At 47.1% G+C, this 18,306-nt stretch overlaps 1 protein-coding gene across 5 annotated transcripts in view; it reads left to right on the forward strand.

Moving 5' to 3' along the window:
• Akap2 (A-kinase anchoring protein 2) overlaps positions 1–18,306 on the forward strand; it is a 553,389-nt gene that overhangs the window by 190,795 nt on the left and 344,288 nt on the right. For 4 of the 5 annotated variants that reach the window (XM_023722921.1, XM_023722923.1, XM_023722922.1 and 1 more), the window contains exon 2: positions 247–292. In XM_023722921.1, the coding sequence (XP_023578689.1) occupies positions 247–292 (46 nt within the window). Of the gene's footprint in view, positions 1–246; positions 293–18,306 lie in introns of those variants that run through there. The other variant, XM_023722924.1, reaches the window with a different exon arrangement.

The following is an 18,306-nucleotide window of genomic DNA, read 5'->3' on the forward strand; positions in this document are numbered from 1 at the left end:
GGCGGCGGCGGCGACCGTGAGCTGCCGTTCCCGGCGGCGCTGGGGCGCAGCCAGGAGGGCGGGGGGCCAGAGGCTGAGCTGCCAGCCAGCGGTGCGGACGGCTCTGCGCGCGCCCCAGCGGACCCCAGCCACCCTGCGCCTCTGCCCGGGTTCTGGCTAAGTCCCGGGGTGCTCATCATTTCCTTGGGTGACTATAGCGTGTGTTTTTTCTTTTTCTCTTTCCCTTGCCTGTGTACCCTTCCCCAGGATGGCAGAGGCGGAATTGCACAAGGAGAGGCTGCAAGCCATAGCTGTAAGTACACTTTCATTTTATTTTCTTGCTCTATTGTCTGGGGTGGACTGGACCCCGAGGGCTTCGGGGTGAGTGGCGTGCCAACACGGCATCCGCAGGCCGTGTGTTCAGGGAGAAAAGTCTCTCTAGGCTCAGGACGCTGCCTTTGCCTTTATACGGCTGTAGAGCCAAACGCCCAGGGCGCGCTTTGCACTTGGGAAGACTGGGCTAGAAATAAGATGCTTGCTTCTGGGCTTTGGGGACAGACTAAACACAGGCTGGGAGCGACTTCTGGAACATTAGCGCCCCGTGCTCAGGAGTACGTTGGCTTCACATGCTGGAGAAGGAGATGGGCGACCAGACTGGTGGCCGCCTGCCTCTGCGGAAATCGCACTCCTGCTAAGTGGAAAACCAGGGGCCAGCTACCCAGCCAGCCCGCCACTGGAGAGCCTCCTCCCAGAAACCGGAGCGCCCGCTTTCCCCTTCTCTATTTGTTACTGACAAGGACCGTGGCACAGGCCACCATTCTAGAGGGGTCTGGGGACTTCTTACCACTGCGTCTGGGAGTAGTATTCCCACACAGCCTTCTTTTTAGGGGGATGGGTCATCTGAAAACCTCTTTCCAGTATACAAAGGAGTGAGCGGTTTTGGCAAAGTTCGTGTGCACTTTCAGAGAAGTACCCATGTGCACGTTGGGTAAGAAAAGAACTCTCTGGGACTGCCGAGATTTGCGCAGTTGTGCCAGGGTGTTGCCAATGATCCACAGATGTGGTATTTTTACTTCAGCCATCACAGCTGGATTATATATTTCCTTTGTGGATGAGGGAATGATTACTGCTGCTCTATGAAATACTAACAATTATAAGAGAAAGTCCGTTAATCTATTGGCCCAAAAGAATCACCAGACATTCTTTCACCTAAAGTAGTACTTTCTTTTTGCTTTTTGGTCCAGGAGTTCCCTGGAAACACATATAAATTGTTGGAGAAATACTGTGTAATGTTTTGGAAGCAAAACACTGTACATGAAAGTGTTTTCAAGAGCCTTTGGACAGATTCTTCACCGGGAAAATGCACAGAGGCGCTTCTTTTTTTAGAAGCTTTTGGTGTGGTCGCTGTGACTCCAAACCCCCTTTCTCTGACTCCTCACATCTGAAAGCCCTGGAAGGAGGGAACTGTTGGTTGTGAAGTGCCTTGGTTGGTCCCCGTGGCAGTCTTTGACTGTGGTCTTCAGAGCCCAGAAAGGCGTTTTTCTTTATCTATCCCTTTCCCTGCCTTATGCACACTTGGATGGCTAATGAAGTTGTTCATGGTTTCTGCAGACAGTAGCAGGGCAAGGCAGCAGTATGTCATGAGCTTGATAAGAATGGAGATATTTAATCACTGGTGCCATGGAGCTGGTGGGTGTTTTGTGTAAACTGGATAATGGGCTGCTTTAACTGTTGACCAAGTGGCTGCTCCAGAGAGTGTTCAGTCGCTCCCATGGGCTGCGGCTGCTGTTCCCAACAGTTGTTACTTTTTCAGCCTTTGTGTGACCAGCTTCCCTGGACGTCTGAGGAACAGCTGAGCCCCATGAAAGGACTTGCTTTCTGAATACAGGGCCAGTAGCAGCTAACGGAGCAGCCACCCCTTCCAAGTGGAGTTGAGTAATCCCAGCAGAAACCAAGTATACTTTTAAGAAAGATTTAGGGTATCTTTTGGAATTCTTCTCTGTGAGATCTATACCCCTCACGCCTATTTAGCTGTGGTATTGAGTCTGTCCTGTGGAGCGCAGGAGTGAATGCGAATTCTCATGAATGTGTTGATATCAGTGAACATGTATGCTGCCAGCGTAGGTTGTCAGCAGTGACACCACGCAACACAGAGGGAAGGAGGGAGAGACAGAGAGAGACAGACAGAGAGAACACTAAGATACAGAGGAATGTAGAGGGACCTGTGACCACAGAAGCATATGGTTTATGCCATGCTTTGCCTAGTGCCTGGTGTCCAGATTCAGTGAACTCCATCTCTCTTGCTCTCTCTCTCTCTTTCTCCCTCCCTCTCCCTCTCTCTCTTTTTCTCCAACACAACATGCACATGCGCGCGCGCACACACACACACACACACACACACACACATACACTTTTCTAAAGTTCTCAGGAGTTGAGGAAGAGCTCACAAATCTGTCCAGAACCTAGCATACCAGAAGTCTATGGAGATGTGAGTGAAGAAGAGCACTGGTCCTCACATCTCTACTTGGGTCTCAGTTGCTTCATCTAGCAAATGGGCTCATGAGTTCTGCCCCATGGGTTGGTGGTAGGGGTCAGTGATAATGGAGGGGAAGTGCTTGTCATTAGGCAGTGATGAGGCAGCGCCCTCAGTTCCTGTCTACCCTTCTTTCTTATCCTGTAGGGTTAGAAGCAACATCTCAGAAGTGAACCCAATACAGACAGCTCTCTTGCTCTTCTTCAATTCTGACTGAAGGCTGGCATGCCACCCAGAATTGCTTCTTACCACTTCCAGCAGAGCAGGCATTATGACTTGGGGGTTTATCCATCTACTTATCCATTAGGTAGTTCTGCTTAGGTAGTTCTCCTTATGAGGAAGGCACTACTACATTATCCTAATTTATAGGTGAACATGTTCTAGAACTGTCCAGACATTAAATAGATACACCATCAAAGCCAAAAAGACAGTATCCCTGAATTTAGCCACTAAAGGGAAGACTTTACTCCTTGCACACTTAATTTTTGGAAGGATGTATGCCCCATGACTCAAGAGATTTGTCACGTCACCCATGGAATTGTCTCCCTGAAGGGAATTGCATACTCAGAAACTCTACAGTCTTCATTGGACCTTCCAGTCGAGTTCAGTGACTAATAAATGACTCTCATCTCACTTCCTGCCTGCAGAAGAGCAACAAATGTCTCTGCTCCTGCATGCTCCTTCCCTCTCTAGGGACACTTGTGAAGCTATAAATTTAGAATGTACAAACTACTTCTGCAACAGAATGACTGTAGAACAGTGACGCTGGGAAATAATAATTGTCATTTATTGAACACTATACATTCAGTGAGGCACTATGTGAAGTAGTTTCTTTGTTTTTGACTTCAAGTTGCTTATAGTATAATGGAAGAACTAGATAACACATGAACAATTACATACTGTTCAAAGAGGACTGTGCCAGTGAGCACACACAGGGTATAGACCTCTGTTGAGTTCTTTCTGTGTCCCACCTTCCCAGTTACCAGAAGGCATTTATTTGCTTGTTGTATGCCTTATTATTTACTGGGAAGAGTTAGTGTGAGAAAAGGAAAGCAAAAAGCATGAAAAATAGCACATACTCAGTAATAAGACTGCAATGCTTTTTAGCACACATTATCTTGCTTAATTCTAACAACTGCCTTATGAGGAAGGCACTACTACATTATCCTAATTTATAGGTGGACATGTTCTAGAACTGTCCAGACATTAAATAGATATGCCATCAAATCCAAGATTTGAATCCATACTGTAGGGCACTGGAACCTGTACTTTGACCTCACGCCTAAACTGCCGTCCAAGATGGCTGTAGGGCTTTATGATTTTCCCATGAGCCTCTGTGCAGGTGGTTCCCCAGCCACAGAGTGAACCCATGAAAAACAACAGACTGACTCCGTAGCACTGGGACAGCCTGAGGTAAACCAGGAAACCCACATCCTTTTGCATTTTTTGGAGCCTGGCTTCAGAGTGTGGAAACACCCAACATAAACTTGAACCAAATGAGTAGCACTCCCTTAGGGAAGAAGCTCTGTATCTCCACGGAAACCAACTTTGGGAAAGGGTTTGTTGTGTCTACCCACCCAAGGGGAGGATAGTTCTCCTTGGGCCTGAGTGAAAAATAACTAAATGTTGCAGAGGTTGTTTTGGGCAGAAGCCCTAAGAGCCATAGGGACCAAAGCCATGGCTGGCACGGGAACCAGCGTGAGTGTGTTTATATGTGCTGAAATAGAAACGCTCATTGGACCTACACTTGTTCTTTGAGGACTTTTTTTGTTTATTAAGAACCCATCCAGTGGAATAATAATGCTCTTTGCATTTGTACAGGACTTTAGAATTTATGCAAGCATGGCACATTCTACCTTCCTTCTGAGGTTGGAGCCCGGGTCTCATGGTCTTTTCTTTATGCCCAGGGAGGCAAGAAACTCACAGTGAGATGTGGATGATATATGAAACTCCAGAATCTCCTGTCCCCGGGGTGGCATATTCAGCCTTAGGGGGATGCCTTTTTGGATGCAGGCTGAATCTACCACTGAATCCTCCTGAGCTAAGTCCTCTGGCTGGGAGGAGAGGGGTAAGCTTGGGGTACCTGGGCCTGCAGGATGTACCTCCATGGCATCTCACTTTGGACATCTGTCTGTCTCTTTCTCTCTCCTCTCACTCAAAGGGTACAGTTAGAGGTGGTGTGTCTCTCTCAGATCCCATTCTCTGTCCTGAGAGAGAGACTGGGTGTATGTAGTTGACTTAGGCTGGCTATGCCCTGGGCTTCCAGAGTAATCTTGGTTGGCCTCGCTTTGGATCCATCTTTTCTTGCCTCTTCTTGTTATATAATGAAGAAGCCTTGAGTTGTAGAGTTAGAGTAGGGGCCCAGGAGGCTATGATCATGAGACTGATCACTGACATTGTGGCTGGCCTGCTTAGGTTAGGTAAGAGTCTCCTTGCTGCAATATTTGTATGATTAGCATGGTTAGGTATAGAGTAACAAGTCAGAGAGCCTTTAGAGGGGTTAGAGGCCCTAACTGAAGAGCAGTATCAACAAATAATGATTCTTGTGAGGACCATGCTTATGCATGTCCTTTGTTGAAAGACCTGTGTTATTGGTGGACAGCTGTCAGAGGCTTGGAGAAGTTAATGTCCTAAACAGTCATCTATTACCTATTTCCATTTTAGAGACTTCTAAAATTCCATATGAAAGTCTACAAAATGACTTGCTAGGGATATTAGTGCTGAGGAAGGGTTTTCCCTGGCCATTTGCAGGGCCACCCTGTAGATAGGTGACACTTTGGGCCCTCTCAGGGTCATTGCTGGGGCTGTGAATGCGAAAGCAGCCTTGCACAAGCATGTGTAAAGGTCATATACCTCTCTGACCACTTATTTGTTCCTCTGAGTGTTTTAGGCTTTAGCCTCTTGGGACAAAGAACAACCACTCTGGCAAACTTTAAAGTGCCCTGAAATAGAGCAGTTAACTTTTCTTTTTAAAAAAGTTTTGAGAGCCAAGCAAACAAAGTTATAGGTTGTGATCTGTTAATACCTAAAGGAAAATCAGGGCTCAGAAGAGGTTGCTTCTACATTTCTGTGGGGGCAGACTGTCCAGCACTTTTGTGACCATTGCTGTTGGTCCTTTGAACTACTCATATTTCATCATTGATCCCTCTTGGGGGTGTTGACCAGAATGCTTGGCAGTGAGGCTGGTCATTGCCCGGTATGACCTTGACTGAGGCAGCAACTGGGCATTGGTGCACAGAACCAGTGATCTCCATGAGGGCACGTGCCCCACACAACCTGGCAGATAGTGTAGCATGAACTCCGGTGTCAGGAAGGCTGGGCTTGAGACCTAGCCTTTTCATGATTATCTGCATCATGTCCTAGCCCCTCCATGTCCCAATCTGAGAGATTTGAGAGACTTATAGGAACTGCTCGGAGCAGATATATAGTAGGAACAGGGAAGTTTTCTATTTATTATCAACAAATCAACAACTCATAATTCATCCATCTTTAAATAGAATACAGACACAAGGGTTGATTCTGTTCACCTCTTTGTTTTTGCCAATTAGGAAACTGCAGCTGAACAAAGACCACGGAGTGTTTTCAGTGCCTGAGGACAGTAATACTACTAATAATAAAGATTGGCGGTGACTGTGAGTTGCGAGCTCTGTAGGCGCTGGGAGCCAGGATGCGACTTAGCTGAAGCACACAGACTGAGAAGACGAGGTCCCAACCAGCCGGGGCCACCTCTCAGTTCAGCTGCAGTTAATTTTTGCCATGTGAGAATCTAGGTTCTGTGTTACTACACCAACTCATTTTCAAGAGAATCCAGCAATATGAATTTTACAAGTACACTGTCCTGTTTAAAAGGAAAAAAAAAAAGAATATCAATTAGTTGTGAGACTTTCAAAAGATTTGTGGTCACCTCGCAATTTCTTTTGGTCAACAAGTTGACATTTCATGACCTTTAGCTGTACGGAGAGCTTTGAACTTTACAGTGTACTTTCTGTATGCATTGATTTATTTGGATTTCATAAGGATACCGTGAAGTAGTCCTATGAGCAGCCCCTAGATCTTTCATAATATTACAAAATGAGGCCACACTTATGCAGGGGTACTGTCCGTTTGGTGTCCAAATGTTTGGGTTATTGTTGAAAAACAGAGCTTACTGGCTAAATCTTTTGACACTGAGCTCCTTGGAATTACAAACACTTTCACAACTCTGAATATTCATATCTGGGCAGATGATTGCTTTCCAAGTTATTAGAAACTCCTGTTATTGTAGAAGAATATTTAAGAAAATTTACCCAAGCTATCCAAATGTGATTTGCAAATCCAATATACAAATCAGAGCCTATCTCTTATCAGCCAGGATGTTTGAGATGATCTAGTTTATAAAGAACTTCTAGTACAGTAATAGACAATATAGGGAGACCTGGCTGGCCTCAGTACTTATAATATTTATCTTGCTAGACATGGTCTATAACAGTGGCTCTGAAACTTTTTAGGATCACCTTAGTCACTAAAATATGGATTGCTGTTTGGTATACGCCCCCGTAAGGTCAGATTCGTTCTATTGAGAAGGAGCCCGAGAATTTGCATTTATAGCAAGTTCCTAGCTGGTGTTCTTCCCAGCAGCAGCTTCTGTCCTCAGGAGCATTGGAATCATTGGTGAGGGAGGAGCTGGAGATCAGCAGTAAGGAGCGGTTAGTGCTTGGGTCTCGCTAAGCACTACACGCCCCCTCCGACGTGCCAGAAGTCTCAGTGGTAGCATAGCTAAACAGATGTAATAGAATAAAAGACTAAATTCAGTTTTATTAGCAAAAGTCTAAACCACAATCCAATTTGAAAGCAGTGCAGTTGTATTCTCACATGACATGGGTAATCAAGAGGAAAGCTTTATCTTGGGTGCTTACTTTGATCTGTTTAAGTTTCATAAATTCACTTAAAGACACCTTTGAAAGAATTTTTCTGAACTGGGCTGAGCAAAATGAGGAGGGTTTCTTTGGGATTGCTGGACTGGTTGTCAATTGGATCAGTCTGAGAAATGCCTACAAGATTAGCAGAGCACGGTTCTGGGTATGTCCGCATGGGTCATGGGGTAGCTGCATCTGATTCCCAGCTCCTCCTCGCTGGGCTCTGTCCTTGCACACTGCTTCCCGATACCATGAGCAGCTTTTCTTGCTACACCACTCCATCATGATGTTGTTGCCCTGGAGCTAGCCATGCCTGCACTGGAATCTCTGAAACCATTTGGCAAAAAAATCTTCTCTTTTAAGTTGTGTATGCCAGGTGTTTGTCCCAGCAACAGAAAAGCTGATAGGACTGGTGGGGCAAGCTGAGAGGCTTTGTGTGAAATTGGCTGAATAGGCTAGGAGGCTTTGCCTAGGATTGGCTAACCAAAAACATGGGCTACAAAATTCCCCTGGGGAAGTGTTAGGGATGTTCAGGGTATCTGGCCATCCGTTGGGAGTCCCTTTGAGAAGGACGTATCATGATACAAAGGTGTGATAGAGATGTCCTATCGCAGGTCAGCTAATGAAGTCTCACTTAAAACACGTATGCCAGGCCCACACCCCTTCCCCAGCCTGCAGGTGCTGGCTCACAGCGTGGTGCTTCTCATGTGGGCAACTCTAGTGGGATGCAGGAGGTGCAGCGTGTGATGCTCGTGTCCTAGCTGAGGGCTGACAGTTCTGAGCCCGTCTCTGTGCACACGTGTGGCTTGTCATTGATGCAGCTCAGAGGACTTTATTTTCTTAAGGATCTCCTCCAGACTGACTGGTAGCATCCATTGTTTGAGCCAGCACTTCATTTTTGGAAGGATTCAGCCTCACCCAGTCTCTTATTTTTCTTAAAACACAAAGCACAGAGGGTGTACTGTATTGGATGGGGCCTAAGAGAACAAGGGCAGACTGTGAGTGACAGGCCACATAGCATGAGGGACTTTGTAGAGGAAAGGTCACTCTGGAGCACTTCGGGTTTGAGATTCCACCCAGCTGAGGCCTATTTCTAGCAGGAAATACCTGGAGGAGCGGAGGTTGGCGTGGGGAGATGTGTGTTGGGGCTTCATGCGTCCTTGATTAATTATTACCTCTGTATTTTTCAGTGATCTCAAGTTCATTTAAGATGTTTATCTGGAGAGCTGGGAGTGTAGCTCAGTGTTAGAGCCGCTTGCCTTGTATGGGAGTGGCTGTGGGTTTGATCCCCAGTATTGTCTCCCCAAAAAGTTCATAGGGATTATTAAAAACACATACCCACAAAGAATGAGAGACAGGACTGTAGCCCGCTTACATAGTGCTTGAGCTCACACTTGGGGTGAGCCCCTGACCCCAGTGTGAAGGTTTCTATAGCATCATATGAGTTAAGCTGGAAGAGAAAAATAGAGAAACTGGTACCTTGCCCTCGCGTACCTTGGAAGGGGGAGAGAAAAGCCATCTGAGCCCCCAGATAAAAGCTCCAGCTATAGATGAAAAGGCCTCAAGCCGGACCTGAGAACTCAGCTTTCTGCTCATCACTTCTGTAGCTGCGGAGGACTGCGCACCCCCCTGCGGGGTTCTGGACTCTCAGTCTGTGCATGACTAAATATCTTTGTAAAACCTGCCGTTACTTTTTTGCTGAGGAAAAATAAAAGCCTTTTTACTGGTTTAGACTATACTAGGTGGGTGGGATGTTTCCCCTCTGCTAAATTACAACCAGTCATCTAAGTATTCTTTGTACTTTTAAATCCAGGACTGAAACTTAAAACTTTGGGGGTTACCAAAAAATGTTATTCTTAAGAGAAAAACATATGCTTGAAAACTTAACCCCTTGGGTTGTCAGCAGGGGATTTTCTTTCTCTGAGTGTAAGTGTTCATGTCGACATTGCTGAGGCCAGTAACAAAGTGTCAGGATTTGGGTATCTATGACAGCGTGTGTGTGTCCCTTGTGTGATGTAGCAGCGAGACCAAGATTTAGGGCGATGCGTCTTCAGGCTCAGTGGCATGAAGTCAGACCAGTGGCTTCCTTAAGGCTTGTGGCTGGTCTATGACATTGAGTCTGTGTGGCCTGTCTGGTCATCTTCAACTGATAATACTGTTTACCTCTAATGGTCTGAGAAGTCTTTTAAATATTTTGGAAACTTGAGAAACTCAAGCATAAGATAAATGGTCTTTTAGCAAGTGGTTATCCAGGCAAGCAAAACCTGCTCTGGAGAAGCGGTACTCCCAGCACCTGTCAGTGCCACTTTTCCAGGTGGCTTGCAAGCAGCTTTGTTCAGGAAACTTGAAGTCTGAGCACACGTGCTCAGAACACAGTACCATCAATCCAATGAAACAACAGAACTGCAGGCTATCAGCGAGAGAAGAGAGGAGGTTGGTGGGGCTGTGTGAGAAGATGCTGGGGGAGGGAAACAGAGCAAACTCAAATCTTTGCTACTACTAGAAATAAGACTCACAGCCTCATCACTCCCGATCTTACTCACAGTGAGATGAAGGATGTCCGATCAGTATTGGATCTGATGCGGGAGCAGGAAGAGGAAGTGCTGCCTGTGAACCCAGAGTGGAGGAGGCCAGGGTGAACGCGATTTTAATTCCTTATTTGCACCACCTCCCGCGCCCCTCCCTAGCATCTCGCTCTCTGCCTTAGCAGGTCCTTTACTGCCTCTGACTAGTTCCAGTTTGCCATCTGCTCTCAGCCTGGGTCCACAGACCAAAGCTGGGAGCAGCCTGGTTTAGCCCTGGAGAGGTCCTCCTCAGCAAATTGAGTCATTTCACCCACGGGAGGTAGGGCACTCTTGGGCCTCAAAAGTTGAGCCAAAGAGGTTTACTTCATCCTGAAGGCCCTCTTAAGGGGAGGCAGAAAGGCCTCCCAGATTCTGAGCATGTCCACATGGCAGACACCCCATGAAATGTTTACATGAGGGAGGCAATCCCTAGATGGGCGTGGAATCCCACGGAGGACTGAGCCCTCAGGACTATAGTAAACTAGGGAGACCAGACTCCCCAGGGAGCCTCCCCAGTTGATGGGTACTTTGTGGACATACAGACACAAGATTTCCTACTTTTTTTAAAAAAAAGAAAACCTGGAAATCCAACCCTTGAAAGAAATCTGTTGCTATTTAAATGTTCACAACTTAAACATTGTGTGGCCAAACCAAACGTAATGAGATTGTAGCACAGTGTGGGCTGGATCCATTCCCTCACCCAAACCCTTCTCTCCCTCAGCCCCCAGCTTGGGCCACCAGTTTCATGCTTGTGCCTTTCGTGGCATATTTGATTTAACAGTGGAGCCGATTGTGGGGTGGGTGGAGGATGCTTGCGCTGGGGGCTGAGTGAGTGCAGATACCTTTATGCTTGTTGGAGAGAGAGGCGAGGTGGGGCTGCAGAAGCTCTGTTGTTACAGAAGCCAGGGCCCTCTGGGATCTGAGCCCTGGAAGCAAACCATGGGCTTGGATCACATCAAGGCTGCTGCTCAACTCCCTTGCTTGTCCAGTGTGCTAAGTGAACTCCAGGATTCTCTGTAAGAAGTAAAATCTTCATGCGCTTAAAAATATTTAATGAACAGAAAGCACAACTGACTCAAATACTGAGGTCTGTATTTCAACACATGTATGATATGTGCAGCCAAGTGAGGATGCAGATTGGTCCCCACCCCCTAAGCTCCAGGATGCACTGTTTTTAAAATTATCAGACAGAGCCAGCCAGATAGCTTAGTGGACTAAAGCACCTACTTAGGCAGAGAAGAGCAGCCAGGTTTGGATCCCTGGTGTGTCATGCTGGCCCCGCTCCCAGGGCATGCTGAGATGGCGATTGAGACTGGGCATGGTGGCACGTACCTGTAATCCCAGTGCTTGGGAGGCTGGAAACAGGAGAATCACTACCAGTCTGATCCATGTAGTGGGACCCTGTAGAGTCTGTAGACCCTGCTCTAAATACATAAAAAATAAAATAAAATTATCAGACACTGGTATGTAAGCACTTCTTCTACATGACCCGAATTATATCTCAACTCTAAGAATCAATTAAGTGTGGGAGAGCAGACCCAAATAGGAAACTAGGATTCCTAGCTATTGTTGGGAACTGATTCCTTGTGAGAACCCCTCTTGCCCAAATAACAAGCTTTTGCTTGCCCCTAATAAAAACCTAGGTAGCCTCCCTTGCGGCCTGCCTCATGTTTTCGCTGTCCCCTACTGGGATTGTCACATTTAGCAACATTGGAAACATAGTTATGCATGGGACATACTTATACTAGTATCTGAAATTCATATTTAACTAGATATCCTGTATTATATGTGGCAAGCTCATCCATGTTCCTACTATCTTTACAACTGAATTCAGAACCTGCTTCCAAGTCTGTTCAAGTTTCTGTTGCAAAGTGGGAATCCTTTTGTTCGTATATATTGGCAAGAATGCCTCTTCAATGTACTGATGTGTTTTGAAGCAATGTTTTTTGACTAGTCATATCCTTTCGAAGAACAAGAAGTATTCCTTCAGTGATGGTGAGCCTGTTAGAGATGAAGCGCCTACACTGTAACCCAGAGGCCATTTGCTTCTTGCAGAGTGCCAGCGCTGACCCACTGTGTAGTGCTATGTGATGTTTGGCTGCTGGGGCAATGCTGGGCCTACTTGGCTTGTGTGCTAACAGGGAGGGCTCTGTATGCCCGCTGCGACACACGTGTCATGAGTTTGTGACTACTGGCCCAACCAGTAGGGGAAAGACAACTGGATTTGAAAAATTAGTACATTGCCAAGTTCTCCTTGACCTCTTCTCTGGCCCAGCTTTTGAATAACAAAAAAACTGCAAAGACTAAACAAGGCATTTCTTCACACTGGGGGAACTTAAAAATAACACTGGAATGCTAGCCACAGCAAGCCACAGGTCTTACACTGTGTTGAACGAGACAGTGCCTTGTGGCATAGAGTGGCACCGTAGTCACACCCAGATCATTCTCAGCCTGGATACTCCCATGGAAAGTGGTATCATGGGAGATTTATCTTCTTTAATTTTTTTGTTCTGTCCTTTTACTACTGTGATTTCAGAACTTCATTGAGACAAGGAGTAAAATCATTTTTAGATAACAATTTCAGAATGCAGAATGAACAAAAATTGGAATGCTTTCCACCTAGGCCAGGCCCTGGCCAACCAGAACCCCTGGACCAAATCTAGCCTGCAGCCTATTTTGATGAGGCCTGTGGGTAATACATGGTTTTCACATTTTTAAATGATAGAAAACATTTTAGAAGGATATTTAGTAACAAGAAAATGATGTGCAATTCAAATTTCAGCCTCCACATATAAAGCCAAGCCTACTCATTTCTGTGTTGTCTGGGGCTGAGTGTGTGCTGGACTGATAGAGTTGAGTCATGGCAGCAGAGAGCAGATGGCATGCAAAGCCTAAAATATTTACTAGCTGCCCATTTCCAGAAAAGCTGAGCTGACCCCCACTCCCTGGACAGCACATCTTCTATGGTTTTATTTGCAAATATAGCTCTAAGAATCTTTTAGCTAAAGAATTATGTGGTTTAGTGATGCTGCCCATTCCCAACAAAGCACCTCAGGCATCCTCTCCGCAGTTTTCTGGGCACCACGACGAGACACTCATACTTACTGACGAGCTGGTGTGTGAGCTTTGCACTGTGGGGTTTTCCATTCTATCCTCACCACCAGATTGAACTGCATTTTGTCTTCTTTTTAAAACCAGAAAATCTCATCTCTTCGAGATAATGGTTTTCCCATCTAAGACTAAAGCAATACACTTAACAAATATTTTTGTCCTATTGAAACAAAATAGCAGTAGAGGAAAAGCACTGTGGATTTTCCAGATGAATTTTCTTTGTTCCTTGGAATTTACCAGAACCTTTACTTTCCTCTCTCAGGGAACCTTCAGGGTGAAGTGTCAGACTGGAGGTCAGAGAACATACCAGCCGCATTCCCTGAGGCTGAGCAAGAAGCCAGGGAGGAGTGGTTTCCAGCCAGCCTGGGCTCGGGAGGCCTTTGCCCAGGTTTTGTGACTTCAGGGACTCATGTCCCAATCAACGCCTTGGGTTTCCAATCAGTTAACCATTAAGTGGAAGTTGCTGGTGGCCAACAGTAGCAGGATCTACCTGGGCCTCTGCACCATGAGGTGCTTCTCTTATGTCTCCTTTGCTTCTTTATTCGAGAAGGCCAGCTGCAATTTTGATTCTGTCTGGAAGTTTCCAAAAGAGCTTTGACACCATGATATATTTTTAGATCTCCCAAGATTAGGGGAAATGGAAGAGCTATAATTGTGAAATCAAATTTAAAAAAATACAGTGCTTGAGCTGGCCAGGTGAAATGAGCCTGTGGGTACTCGAGGTGGCTCACTCTGCCGGATGGACAGCTTTTGCTGCTCTGGTTGTTATGCTTTGTGTTTAGTTGTTCCTGCAAAGCCTCATGCAGTTATAGGATGGACTTCTAGAGTTTGTGATTAATTTATGATCCAGTCCTGGGATTATAAGTGTGAGTGCTGCTGGGACTATGGGTGTGAGTGTTACACCCAGCCTGGGCCGGATAGCCTGACCTCACACATACGCGAGACGGACTTGCTCTTTGTTGCTATTGCTGCTGCTCCTCCCTTTTGCTCTTGGCTATTTTGCTGTTTTCTGCCACCATGAACTGCTGCCCTCTATCATGTGCCACCCTGCTTTGGATCCAGCTGAGTATGGACTGAAACCTCCACAAACTGTAAGCTAAACAAACCTTTCCCTCCTTAATTTGGGGCATTGGATATTTGGTCCCAGCAACAAGGGTACAGTAACTGAGTCATTGGCCGTAGGTGTACTTGCCCTTGAAATTCTCTGCGTGGCCTGCTTCCGAGTGCCTGCTGGGACAATGGGAAGCAAATTGTGATGTGCTGGGTTTTTGCTGTGGTAGCATTACCACTTTGACCAGGTAACTCTGCTGTGGGGGGCTATCCTGGGCCTTGTAGGGTATTTTGCAGGATACCTGGTATCTGCTCAGTGGATGCCAGTGGCTTCCCCTCCTCTCCACTGTGACAGTCATGAAGATCTCAGGGCATTGTCAAATGTCCCCTGCATGACAAAATAACTCCCCTTTGAGAACCACTGATGTATATTTTGAGGTTTACCTGCCCAAATCTACTATACTTTCGCCATTAGAGACTAATTACTATTATTCCTTTGATGAATAGAAGGTTTTTAAGATTTTTTTTTTTTTTTTTTTTTTTTTTAACAAACTTTATTTTTTTTTGCTAATTCGGATTGTAGCAGCATATGTACTAGAGATTGAACTCAGAACCTTGCACTTGCCAGGCAAGTGCTCATTTTACTGAGCTATCTCCCCAGCCCTTTTTTTCTTTTTTTGAGAATTCCATATGAGAATCCACAGTCCCAAAAAATGCCTAAGCCTGGGACAGGAAGCAGTTTTCCTCTCTTCTGTGAACTCCGATAGGCATTCGCTGCCATGCTGTCCTGGGGAAGATCATGAAGCAGCATTTGGGTGTTTGGGAAGGAACACCAGGTAGCTTAGAGCTGTCATCCTTGGACAGGAGATGATGAGATGTGTGCAAAGGAATCTCTTTACCTAACATTGCTGCAGAGCTTCTTTACAGTCAAGGCTTGGCCTGGCCTTGTCACTCGGCCTGGCTGCTCCTGGAGCCCTATTCACACGAGGCCCTTGTAGCCTCCTGTGTGCACTAGGGCACTTCTCCAGCAGGTTCTGGAAGGGTGTCTGAAGGAAACAGTTCCTTCCCTCAATCACATAGTGTGACATGGGTTAGCACAGGTGCTGTAGTCTACTGATGAGAACAGGGCAGGGAACAGAAAGAGGGACAAAGAATCTCACTTCCTGTCTCTTTTCCTCACCTGCAATTTGTAGTCTCAGAGTACTCCAGGCTGGCAGTCTCAAATCAAGGCATCAGCAGGGTTGCTTTCTTCTGGGGGGAAGGCTCGGTCCCTGGCCCCTTCTTAACCTGTTGAAAGCCATCTTGTCCCATCATTTTCCTTCTTTGTGTTGCTGTGTCTGCATTTTTCCTATGTGCCAGGGCACCAGTTGCATTATGGGGCCTGCTTTGATGACATCATTGTGACCTGGCTCCTCTCTAAGGACTGTCTCCACATCAGGCCACCTTCTGAAGAACTGGGAGCTGGGACCTGAGCCTCTCTTTTCTAGGGCACCATAGTTCAGTCCACAGGAATACCCTTGTGTGTCATCAAGTAGTCCCTCTCCTCACAGCAATGGACATTTGTACCTACTCTCTTCCGGATGTCAGTGGACACTGGGCCTCAAGGGAAATGGCCTGGCAAATGGGGGGAACATAGTGGGTGCCATTTGCCTCTGACCTTCGTGCTATTTTCACACCCAGTTTCTTCTTTAGCCCCAGAGCCATTCTATAGCCCTGTCTCCAGCTGAAGGCTTTTGTCTGGAAAGGTGTGCACAGGACAGCATTTCACAGGAAGTTGTCGCCAGTGTTAAATATGCCCTCCCAAGCCCAGCTGAACTCCGTGAGAAAGGCTGTGCCCTGCCTCACAGCTTAGGGCACTGCTCAGCCACCTCCATGCTTGCTGTCTATGTTTTGCTCAGCACCCTGTGCTGTCCCTGGCTCCCCATCAATAATGACCCAAACATTCCTGGTGGAACAGCAGCTGCCTCAGTTTACCAGATTCACTCACCTCCCTACGTTGTCTGCTCATCAGTGAGCAGGACAGGTAGGATTTGCCTTGGAGAAAGCAGGAGCTTCAGTGAGCAGCCTGTCCCCAGTCATCCAGGGCCATGGCTGGAGCCCACGCCCTCCCTGCCATGCCCCTGCTGTTCTAATCGCCCTGTCCTGCTGCCCCACTTTGCTCCCCAACTTCCGCACCCTGCGATCCATGCCACCCGAGCCACAGAGACTCACAGAGCCCTTGCCCAATTCTGGCCCCTCCTGGTCTCCGTAAGGCACAATGGAGCGTAGGTCTGGTGGTGTGGGGCCAAGGTGAGGGTGCTTTTTGTCCTCAGTAGGCTAAAGGAAGTGCCCAGGCAGAGTCACGGTGTATGTGACACAGCAGTGCAGCTTCAGTAGGTGCCCTGCAGCCCAGTGTGGCTGGACCTCCTGGAGAATAAGATCAGCCAGGCATGTGAGCTGCCTGAATCACTGAAGGGCCAGGTGGCCACAGAGACTTGGTCCCCCAATGCCAGGGCGCCCCTGGAGATGGTACCCTCTCGGGAGCAGCTGTGGCAGAGTGGAGGCAGGCTGAGACGTGGAGCCCCTCAGTGCTGATCACTGCCAGGCTGGCGCACCCCTGAGGCTTCTCGCGTGGCTCTCTGGGCTTTTCACATCACAATCACCTTTAGTTTCTAGAACCCTTTAAACCTCACTATGTATTGCAACACAGAAGCAGCCCCTTCCTCCACATTGGACGAGGACTGTCCAGCCCTCTAAAGGCCAATTCAGAGGTGGTTTCACCTATGGAGCTGATTTCTGTACAGTGTGATATCTTTTTCAGCTTTCAGAGGATCCAAGGAATGATGGGGTGACTCATTCTGCACACTTATTTTTAGGGAAAGCTCAGGGTTGCGTTGAGGCTGCTCAGATTCTCCATTGCCTACCAGCTAGTGTGCCCTTGGGGAAGGGCTTCCCAGGCAGACCTGCTGCTTTTCTTGTCCACTCAACACTTCCCATGCACCCACTCCAGGTTTATGGGTTTGAGAGAGAGTGGAGGGGCCACAGAAGCAAACCTTTAAGTCAGCGAAAGACTTAAGGAATTTACATTTCACAACTAGCTTCAGGACTAAGGAACTATATAGAAGTTCCTCTTACGGGGTACTTAATATATAGTAGGTAATGTGGTCGGTGTTTTTAGAACATTATTTAATGAGAACATTGACAATGTATTAGAGGTACTGTCATCGTCATCACTGTTTTAGCAAGTGAGGAATGCTGACTCCAGGAGGTTCCGTATGGCAGGCACAAGAGCAGGAGTGGGAGTCCAAGGCTGAACTGGAAAGTGCACGCGAGTGACCTGCAGGCTTGGCAGGCGTACGGCTCCCTCGCTGCCGTCCTGCGGTTGGCCCCACGTGCCATGCATTCATCCTGGGAGTATTTCCTGCTCAGCACAGATTTGGCCCCAGGATCCTGGTCAACCCCGTGCCATATGAAGCAGGGTCATATTACAAACAGAGTGATATTAGTACTGGAACAGAAGCCTATCTGTCGTCCTAGCTCAGTCCTCCTCTGGATGTGCTTAAAATAGAATTCTTGAATCTGTAGAGGTTTTTGTTGCTCTTGTTTTCCAGGAATGCACTGTGCCATGAGCTATCCCCCAGTGGGTTGTTCTTGTTGTCTATAGACCTATTTTATAATCTTTTATTAAACACTTGTAGGAAATGGAGTATTCAGTAGTGCTTTCTTGTTTTCTTTCTTTCGTTCGTTCTTTCTTTTTTGGTTTGTGTTTTATTAGCCAGTGGAGAATCTGCATTCCTTAATGGGGGATCCTACCTATCTTGGAGGGAGGAATGTCATTTTAGCACCCAAGGCCTTGCTATGGACAATCTGTTGAAGTGACATTGTCTGTGGTGACGAGTGTCCCATGGGGAATGAGTGGTGAGAGTGCAGGCTGCTTAAAGCAGTACAGCTGTCAGGTGTCCAGTGTGACCCACTGTGGCCATTTGGCATGGTGGGCTGGGGAGGTGTAGGAGGGCCAAGAAAACAAGGTGCTGGTGGGACAGACACCAAGGAAGGGGCTGTGCACAGCTGCAGCTGCAGGCAGGCCTGATGTCCTAAAGGTGCAGCACCAGAAGGGGCTGGGGAACTACAGGGAGAAAGTAGTTCCTTAAAAGCAAGCTCAGGGGCCAGGGAGATGGCTCAGTGGAATAAGTGT

The sequence above is a fragment of the Octodon degus genome, unplaced genomic scaffold (genome assembly GCF_000260255.1).
Source record: "Octodon degus isolate 3935 unplaced genomic scaffold, OctDeg1.0 scaffold00094, whole genome shotgun sequence".
Lineage (NCBI taxonomy): Eukaryota > Metazoa > Chordata > Mammalia > Rodentia > Octodontidae > Octodon > Octodon degus.